At 37.9% G+C, this 10,077-nt stretch overlaps 1 protein-coding gene across 3 annotated transcripts in view; it reads left to right on the top strand.

Moving 5' to 3' along the window:
* Positions 1–8,842, top strand: part of LOC103149585 (phospholipid-transporting ATPase IA-like) — a 40,477-nt gene extending 31,635 nt beyond the window's left edge. For 2 of the 3 annotated variants that reach the window (XM_007568819.2, XM_007568818.2), the window contains exons 8-15: positions 1,076–1,145; positions 1,244–1,371; positions 2,360–2,471; positions 2,776–2,941; positions 3,269–3,274; positions 7,698–7,825; positions 8,485–8,562; positions 8,675–8,842. In XM_007568819.2, coding sequence (XP_007568881.1) covers positions 1,076–1,145; positions 1,244–1,371; positions 2,360–2,471; positions 2,776–2,941; positions 3,269–3,274; positions 7,698–7,825; positions 8,485–8,562; positions 8,675–8,827 — 841 coding nt within the window. In that variant the 3' untranslated portion in view covers positions 8,828–8,842. The remainder of the gene's footprint in view (positions 1–1,075; positions 1,146–1,243; positions 1,372–2,359; positions 2,472–2,775; positions 2,942–3,268; positions 3,275–7,697; positions 7,826–8,484; positions 8,563–8,674) is intronic. The other variant, XM_007568820.2, reaches the window with a different exon arrangement.
* Positions 8,843–10,077: the final 1,235 nt, after the last annotated feature.

The raw sequence follows: 10,077 nt of genomic DNA on the forward strand, positions 1-10,077 counted from the left end.
GCAAGTTCACTCCACACTTTGATTATTTGTTAAATGGTGTACAATAATGCTCTACTTTGTGTTTGTTTTGTGGTTGTAACTTGATAAAATGTGGTTTGAATACTTTTAAAAGGCACTGTACAAAAAAAATCTTTCAAAAACTTTCAAATTGTGATTTTACTTAAAAAAATCACTAACTGTTTACTCTTTTACTATGATATTGAAATGTCCTTTAAACCTAACACTACCAAGTGCTCAAAAAGAGACTCCCTCTATATCATGCTCTCTTTTGGGTGTGAATATGTATTTTTCGTATTCATGTCCTTGCATGGCTTGCATTGCATTGCAGCCTGAATGTATCAGCTTTATTTGAACAGCTTGCATGCAGTCACATTTCAAGATGAAATCTGGAAGCCATCTTGGATTTCTATTGTGCTAATTTACTGCAACGCATTCGTGCTTTTTCACTTCAGTTTTAATTCACTTTGTCATCGCTGGAACATCCTCCTGCTCATTTTTATCAAATCAAGTCTTTTGTGTGAGAAGGTTAATCTGTTAGCAGGGCTGCTAACCAGCGACCCAACTCGACATTTAACCTCAGGCATGCGCTAACCCGCTGTCGCTTTGCCAAGAGTCTGTCTGAGACCCATTTGTCTGCATTGTTTGTTGTGCTTGGTATGCCTGCTTGCTCCTGACACCCTGCTCTGATGTTTCCTCTCTGTGTTCCTTTTGGACTTTATTCTTGCTGCTCTGGAAAGACAGTTTAACTCATGGGGAAACAGCAGCCCCAAACAAAAATGTTGTCTGGCCTCTAGATGTTTGCTGTATATTAAATAGACAGCATCAGTCAAACATTGGTGGCGGTTTTTGCTGGCTTCAACATCTTTGTTTGTTGCGCTTTAGTCTTGCTGTTTCTCTGCTGTAGCCTCTTAATCTGTTACTGTAGCTTTTTACTCATTGATTTCCTGTTAACAGTTTGATATGGAAACATTCTAAGCAAATCAAAGTTTAAGTCACACTGATACAGAACCTCACTGAATACAAATTGCTGTTACTTTTCTGCTCCAAGATTCTGTATCCTCTTCTTCCATAACAGTGAACCACAGGGTATGTGCTACATTGAAACATCTAATTTGGATGGAGAAACAAACCTTAAAATCAGACAGGTTGGTGTATAGTCTCTATTTTTTTATTTGTTTTTAGTTGCAGCACATAGGTTTACAGCATAGAAGGAAGTAAAGTTGTGTTTTGGTCACAACTACAGGGTCTCCAAGTGACTGCAGACATAAAGGACATTGACAACCTGATGCGGCTGTCGGGGCGGATGGAATGTGAAAGCCCAAACCGGCACCTGTATGAGTTTGTTGGAAACATCCGCCTGGTTGGACACAGGTGAGCTCAGTTTCAGCCCTGCATATCAAATTATCTGCCTCACTTTCCATCTCAGGAGCTCATTTGTCAGAAAGTCTTGCCTTTTATGGTGTGGGGGAATAAATACAAATTTCCAGCTGCAGTCATATTACTTTCTTTTGGATGTTTTTAAATGGAAGCTCTTTGGTCTTTTTAGGACGTGATGGAATTATTTCAAATGTCTGCAGTGAAAAAGCGTATTAGTAAACATTGCTAACCCTTTTTAGTATTGCTTTCAAAATAAAATTATGTTCTTAACAGCATTCACGCTGTTCATTTTTGGTAAAGGTGATTTTGAGGAGGGGGGCGGAGAGGAAATCACTTTTGCCCAAAATATAACTTTATTATCGTAGGGCCTTTGCCAGCTTATTTATGTCTGATTAATTTTCTCCTGCTCTCTTTGATCATATAAATTGTATTTTAATAAGGGGAAGTTCTCAATAAACTTTGTTAAATTCACAGACTTCAATGCTTTTGTTTGTCAAACACATAATGAATCTGCACTTTTATAAAACGCTTCTCTGTAGGTATTAAGTTTTTAATAGTGGCCACCCTCGAAACTGGTGTTTCTCTTTAATAAACTGCTACATCTGTCAAAGGTGTCACTTGCATAATTTAAAGACATTTGTGATTTTTCAGCTGTAGCCACCTCTGCCATGGTCAGAGAGGAAAGTTAGAATCGGCCGATTCTGACTTTCTAACTAACTGCAGGCTCTCACACAATGACAAAATCAAAGTGGAGAGAAAAAATCTGCATAAATTTAAATGAATTACACATTCATTTAAATTAAGTTTATGTGGAGTTTAAAGTGAGGGGAGAATTAGCAACTGGTCCCTGCAGACACAAATATTTGCGATTATTTATTTCAGCCCTAATTACTTTTTTTTTTTATCAGTTTGGGGAATGATTTCTGAGGGAAACGGAGGTGAAGTTTGAAAACCCTAACAGTTGTGGTGCTTTGTACTTCAGCACCGTTCCTCTGGGTCCAGACCAGATCTTACTGAGAGGAGCCCAGCTGAGGAACACACAGTGGATCCATGGAGTGGTTGTCTATACGGGACACGACACCAAACTCATGCAGGTAAAATCGTTTTTTTGGAATTTCTCGTTTGCACCAACATTTGTTCTGTAGAGAAATATTCTTGTGCATTGATGCATTTGTAGAAGATATGGTAGCTGTTTAAGGGTTAAAAGGATTGAAGTAACCACTGCTGTTTTAGCTTCAATGCATTTGATTTTCTGAAGATATTTTGTAACAAAGACACCCATATACCAAATGTTCTTACTCCCACTTGGTAGTGAAGGGACACCGCAGTTTTATTATTATTATTATTTTATTAATTTTTTTTGTTTGTTTGTTTCCCATCTGCTCAAATGTTGGTCAGAATTCCACCCGGCCTCCTCTGAAGCTCTCCAATGTGGAGCGGATAACCAACTTTCAGATCCTCGTGCTTTTCGGCTGCCTCCTGGCCATCTCCCTCATCTGCTCCATCGGCCAAACCATCTGGAAGTACCAGTACGGCGACGACGCCTGGTACATGGATCTCAACTGTAAGAATCCAGGCAGCCGCGGCTGCACCTCTTATTTCCACATATTGTGTCTCACTTGTTCATATCGGCTTTTTTTCCTTTTGCCATTTTAAGTTCCTTAACAGCTAGTACGCGTTGTGTTTTTCTGTTGCTTTAGTTAATTTACATTTTGTACAACAAGTGAAATATGTGGCAATGTGGGAATAAGTACAGTCAAAAACATTGTTTGTGATGTGGATGAATGTCATTGAAACAGAAATGGTTGAATATCACTGCGCTGCTGTACTTTTTCGTTCTTTTCTAATGTTCTGTTTGATTTTTGTTTTCTTTGTTGTCGTTTTTTAACAGCTCCAGGTAACAACCATTTAAAAGCCTTGGCCATCCGTGAATGACCCTCCCTTACTAACCCCTTACTGAAGCTCTGCCTTTGCTAAGCAAATGAAGCCCCCTACCCTCGCCCCCTATATCGTTGTCCCACTTTGTATGGGCCCATGCCATGGACAAGCACAGACCAGGGATCCAACAATAGGTTTCTCCCCTCCAGCTCTCTTATACCTTCTTCCAGTTATTTTCAGTGCCTGATGCAAACTGTTTCACTTCTCTTCCTTGTTTTTTGATTTGTCACGTTAAACTCTTTGCAGTTTCCAGCTTCAGACCTTTTTTTTTCTTTTACTCTCTAATTTTTCCTGCAAGAAGAGAAAGGCAGATGAGATTGTGCCCGTTTTTTTGTGTGTGTTTTTTTTTTTTTTTTTTCATGGCAGGAAGCGTATGTGTTTGCAGCTAGAACATAATGTGTTGCAACCCAAGGGGCAAGAGCTGACATTTTCTAAATGCCTCTGCCGCCCTCTCACTCGCATTGGAGTTTTTCCAAGACGGATAAAAGAGGAAGGATGGTTGGTGGAAGGCAGCTGAGTTCAGTGCACTGCAGAAGTATCCACACTCCTTGAACTTTCCCATTTTTTGTCACATTACAACCTCAATCTTCCATTTATTAAGATATTATTTGTTAGGGTTGGCAGATTTTGCCTAAAATCATATCAGACTCTACATGTAGCTCAACATCTTAAAGGGACAAGAGCATAATCTGCCAAAAAAGACAAAAAAGTCCTTTTCATTTTTTTAAATACAAAAATGGGCTAAATGATGTTGGTCATTGTTACATATTTTGGTGTTGGTTCATTTTCAGTTAATGGCCCAGGTCTATTATATGTGCAGTTTTGAAGAAGGGATATCAGACATGGCTTACAAATATATGTATTAATTTTAACTGCTCAGTTATATATACAAAAAAAATGGTTCAACATATATCTCAATATTATTTGATTTGATGTAGTTATTTTAAGATAGAGTAAACTTCCTTGAAAGCTAAAATTAACCTGAAAAGGTGAATGATGGGAAAACTTGAAGAGAAGCAGTCAAGTGACGCCAGATTACCCTGGATGAGCTGTGGAGATCGAAAGCTCAGGTGGAAGTGTCTCTCCCCAGGACAACTATTGTTCTTGCATTCTACAAATCTGTACTGAAAAAAAAAACAACTAATTTAAATATAGTGGCACAACATTTTTACCCATATTGATAGTCCATCAATATGCGGCTTTATTTTTGTTTCAGTACAACACAGTGAAGTTTGTGGTTGTTATGTTACCAACTATTAAAATGCTCAATGGTTATGAATACTTTTGCAGAGCTCTGTATGTACTTGTATGTGTTTTTTCTTTTTTTTTTTTTAATGAGTTGTTGGTTTGTCTCGATGAAGCTCTGAACCTGGTATGCAAAGTGCTTATCGTGACTTCTGCCATTTCTCTCTACCTTGATGGGCCTTTTTAGGACAGGTTGTTCCTCTGGCCAATTCAAGCTTGCATTACAACTTACATGGTCCCCTTTTATTCCTACATAAAGTTAGTTTAGTTTCTGTCGGCTCAAAAAAAAAAGGTTTTAACACTGTCCCCACCAACATTAAAACCTTCATCTAAAGGAATGTATGTCAGAGGTCAAGGAAGTGTGAGTTGTAAAGCAAGTATCCATGTTGAAATACTTTTACTTCCATAAGGAGCTGTTGAGGCTCTGTCCAGTGCATATTATCCAACCTGTGATAAAAGAGAGGTGCAGAGATTGTCATTTATTGTGTTGACACTTTTTATATAAATCCATCAGTTAATCAACATCGCTCTCATAAATGCGGACAAAAATAGTCACTGTAGTGCTGACTCTAACCCCAGCTTATGCATTCTGGTTGAATAAATGGCTAAATTTGACTTTGAGATGTTCAAAAGTGCTGACACTGGTGATTGCATTTGATTGGGTTAGTGCATTGTGACAACTGATGCAGCTTCCCAGTATAAATATGCATAACCTTTCTTTCTACTTTGGGTGGTTAACATGGAAGATGGTGTAATTTATCAAAAGAAAATTTATACAATCAATAGATCTTGATCCCTAAAATAAAAAAAAATAATAAAAATCTTATTCAATTTATTATAATTTAAAGTTGCAAGTGTAATAGAAAATAATAAAATAAAAAAAAATACAATTACAAATTTTACTACTTAAAATTGCTGCAATTGTTTGTTTTCTATCTAACAGCTAAAAAACTATGCTTTCCAACAAGAACTTTACCTCACGTCTCAAATCACGTTTCCACTACAGCTTCCTAAAAGTTTACTTAGTGAAACTTTTAAACTACCTATGTTTCTTTTTGTGTGTGTTTTAGCTGATGGGACTGGAACCTGGGCCTTTCATGCGAATCAGAGCAGTAACTCCTTTAGCCTCTGCGGGACAGAGATGCAACAGCTCAGTCCGGTATTCAGTAAAAAAAACTAGGAAATCAGCATTAATCATTTGATAGTGGTTATACTGTAAAACCACACTCTGCCTCTCCAAGCTTTGATGATGAAGTTAGACTGGATTTCGAATTAACTGCTGATTTTGTAGGAAGAATGACCATGGACACATAGGAACACTGCAGCGACAAGTCTGCTCTGTTCAAGCTCTAGATATGAGAAAGACCAACAATCCTGGGGAGTTTTGATCGTTTTAATTTGGATCTCGGAACGTATTAACTGAAAAATATTTTAATTTTATGAATTAAATCTCTAAAAACGAAAAAAGCTTAGCAATTTCTACTAAAGCTGCTGGGTTTTATCAACGTGCTTGAACGTAAGCTCTGTAAAACATTGATTTTTCAGCATAGGCAGCTATTGTTGTTCACAAGCAAAAATACACAACTCCAGTTATGAAATTCAAAGTTAACAGAAAATATAACCGGCAGAGGATTAGATTACTGAAATAAATTGCTGGAGATGTTCAACCAAAGAGTGACCTTTGTCCTCGTCGTACTACGAAGCTCCACCTTTAAAAAAAAACAAAACAAAAAACCCTTCCTCTTTATGAGGGCCATTTTTGAGGAACATTTTGACCCAGAACACGGACAGAGTCCCAGAAATGGTCCCTGCAATGGAAACGCGTCCATACACACTGGTTGCAGTGTCTGGGTCTTTAAGCTGTTTTTAAACAGGGCGAGTTGAATCCTTGCAAATTTAAAAATCGGCTGCATAGTTTCACACACTTTCAGACAAATAGTTTCACATTTACTCAGCATAAAGGTTAGTTCTGTTTTAAGGACAAACTATTGTTGGATAGTAGATATGTGCACAAATATATTTGGCCCAGCTTTGCTTTCAACGTGATTTGAATCATTTGAATATTTATTTATGTTTCCCTATTTTAATGTGTGACACCCCAACTATATTCAAAAACTTAAAATAATGAAATAAGAAAATGCAATTTCCTTTTTCTACTTTTACATAAATCTTCAAATCTTTCACCATTGCATTAGATTAATCTAACCACACTCTGATGACCCGAAGAAAATAGGAATCAACAGTATTTTTGCATCTTTTAACTTTGACTTTGCATGTCCTGAATTGCTGGTTTGATCTATCAACTTTCAGTCCAGTATTACTTTATCTAATACCGACTTACTGCCAAGATTCCTCTCTATCGTACTGAGCCTGCTACTTGAAGTAACCGAAATGACGATCACACTTACACTTCTACTGATGCAATCCACCCTCTCTTTTCCACTTTTTGCCAGTTGAGAATGTGCTGTGGACTGAATCTCCCTCCTTTGTCTTGAGAGCATCTGAAATGTCTGTCTTCCTCCTCACTTCTTCAAAAAACAAAGCATTATTCCCTTGTTTTCGTGTTGTAGCTGTAGCTTTCCATTGTGCCACTTCCTTTGTGTTGTGTAGTTTTCTTTGCTTATGAAATCATTCTGTCATGGGGAAGGGCTGGCCCTCTCAATCGCAAAGCTAAGCTCAAGGCTTGGGTTGAGGAAGGTAACATTTGCATCTCCTGCAAGCTGAGGAAAGGTAAATCACATCCCTCCTGTTTTCATATTTCGTGTCAGTGGGGTTACATGTTGGTCATTACCAGTTGTTTGGGGGCTTTTTGCTGGGACCAGTATCATTTCTTGCATAGTGCTTTGTAGAATTCATTGCCTGGATCATGCTGGATGCCAAGGCTTAAATCTTTGGGACTTTGAATTGGATTGCTAATCGGTTGAGAAAAAAAAATGATGAGGTTGGGTGGAAGAAAAGGCCACTTTCAGCTAATGCTCAACATTGGTCCAAAAGCACTTTGTGGATTGGCTGAATGTTGACCCTCAGCTGGAAGTAGCCTTTTGGCATTTTGATTTGACTAACTGGTATTACCAAGCAAAGACTGATGAGTTTTCTCCTGTTTCATTGCTTTTTGTCCAAAACGTTTCCCCTGACAGATGGCGGGGCTGCCAACTTTGGCCTCAACTTCCTCACCTTCATTATCCTTTTCAACAACCTGATACCAATAAGTCTCCTGGTCACACTGGAGGTTATCAAATTCATCCAAGCCTTTTTCATCAACTGGGTGAGTCAATACTGTTCATTTTCATCTTGTCTCACTGTAAACATTGCAGGGTTGACATGACTAAACAAAATCAAATCATTGAAGGCTCTCACTATTTCTTCAGTTAAATATTGAAAACACATTTCATCTCAAGTTTTCTAATGTTTTATTTGGTTTCTTGTAGAAAGGAAATTTAGAAATTAAACCTTTTAAGTTGTTCATCGGTAAAAAACAACAACTTTGGGTTCAATTCAACAGTACAATCAGCAAGCAGATGGTAAACAGAACTGAAATGAATTTGTCAGACTACCATCATTCGTGGAAATGTTTTTCCTCAGCAAACAGATTTTCAGGTGTATGCTTGTCATGCACACTGAGGAAAAAATGCTCAGAATATGTGCATCTTCAATCCTACATGATCTGAAGTGTATGACTGAAGATGTAAAATGTTCTTATGGTAATTTTCCTAACTAGGTCAACCCACTAAGTATTCCTTCTGTGGAAGCACTTTTTTAAGCTAACCTGCAAATACTTAGTCAGTTTTCACATTCTTAATAAAACTCCAGCGTTCCCAGAATAAAGTTCTGGGAATGTTATTCTTTTTTATTTTCTTCTTCTCCCTTGCAGGTCAGAGCAGGTTTTGAGTTTTTGCTTTAATGGCTGCCTTTGATCCCTTTTAGGACACCGACATGCTGTATGAGGCCACAAACACACCGGCTATGGCCCGCACGTCCAATCTGAATGAGGAACTAGGCCAGGTAAATGACTCTGCTTAAATGTCTTTCTCTTATGGAAGACTGAAGGAGTTTTACGTGTGGATTTCGGAATCCACTGTGCACCCACAAGCGTTTTTTTTTTCTACCCATACAGGTAAAATACATTTTCTCTGACAAGACAGGAACACTGACCTGTAATGTGATGCAGTTTAAGAAGTGCACCATCGCCGGTGTGGCCTATGGGTATGTCCTGCTTTCTCTTTTCCTGCTTTCCACCCCACCTCCCATACCTTTGCCTCCCCCATAGACTTTGTTAAATGCTGGGTATGCATCAGTGTGCATCTGGCATTTCTCTGTTCTTCCTCACCGTCTCATTAGCAGCTGCATCGGTGTTCTTCTGCCTCTGAATGTTAACTATAAATAAAACCTGGATAGAATTTTGCAAGCCAAGGCTCTTCACACCATCGTCTTCGCAGCCCTTTGGTGTTTGCAAAAATTAGATTTTTTTTTCCTGTTTGTACTGTATCCTTTTATAGATGCTGATGTAAAAGCTAATTACCCTCATCTTTTTTTTGTTTTGTTTTACCAGACATGACATATTTCTAGCAACATTTTAACATTTCATTAAATCAGTTCTTGGATTGTTTTTTTTTCTACTCTGATTTCAATTCTCTGCCTCAGTGATTATCTTCAACAAATACAAAACAAGTGGGCGAGCTGAGTGCCTTCAGAGAAGCAAAGCAAGCGCAGGCGTGAGAGTACATGATTAATCCCATTATGATTCAATTAAAACGTGTGATTGATGAAGTTCACACTGAAGGACAAAATACATTATTTTATCTGGTTGTCTTTGCTCCCATTAGGCTGTGATTAGAACCACTGTAAAGTCGCCTTGCTCATTCCCAGTGTTGGGAATAAGCAAGGCGAGCTCAACAATATCACTCTCGAGAGTTACAGTGGAGAAGATGTTGACGTGCTGCCACAGAAAAATTGATGCTCGCATTTCAGTTTAAAAACTATAGATGCAGAGGACAGACAGATGTAGATTTTTTTTACATTATATCTATGTCTTATATTTTTTCTCCTTTTTTGAGGGATTTAGTAGTGTTTTGATTGAAACTTTCTTTTTTCCTTAAAGACTTTATTTTAGGCAGCAGTGAAAAGATGCATCAATTTAAAATTTAGCTACAAAAGGTAAAAAATGTGGGTTAATAAGCAGAAACAAAAAGTTTAGCATTTATGTAATGTTGGGGAGGCTGGTTGACCTTTTGTTTTCTGTAAACTTTAAGATTTTTATAACTACACTGGTGTAAAAAGAAAAAAACAAAACAAAACAAAAAAAACATTTTTCCTGGACAAACCAGCACAAACGTCTAACTCCATTTTTTTTTATATTTGAAGAATGTGGAGGTGGAGTGGCAAGGGCTTTCACTGAGGTCTTGACATGTCGAAAATACAGTTTCTCTTTAAGTAGCTTTTTCCATTTCTGTGGCGCCTCGGTCTTCATTTTAAACTGCCCAGTGATGTTGACAGTACCTAACTTTCAGCCCTGTTCCC

This window comes from Poecilia formosa, unplaced genomic scaffold (assembly GCF_000485575.1).
Source record: "Poecilia formosa unplaced genomic scaffold, Poecilia_formosa-5.1.2 Scaffold231, whole genome shotgun sequence".
In the NCBI taxonomy this organism is placed as follows: Eukaryota; Metazoa; Chordata; class Actinopteri; order Cyprinodontiformes; family Poeciliidae; genus Poecilia; species Poecilia formosa.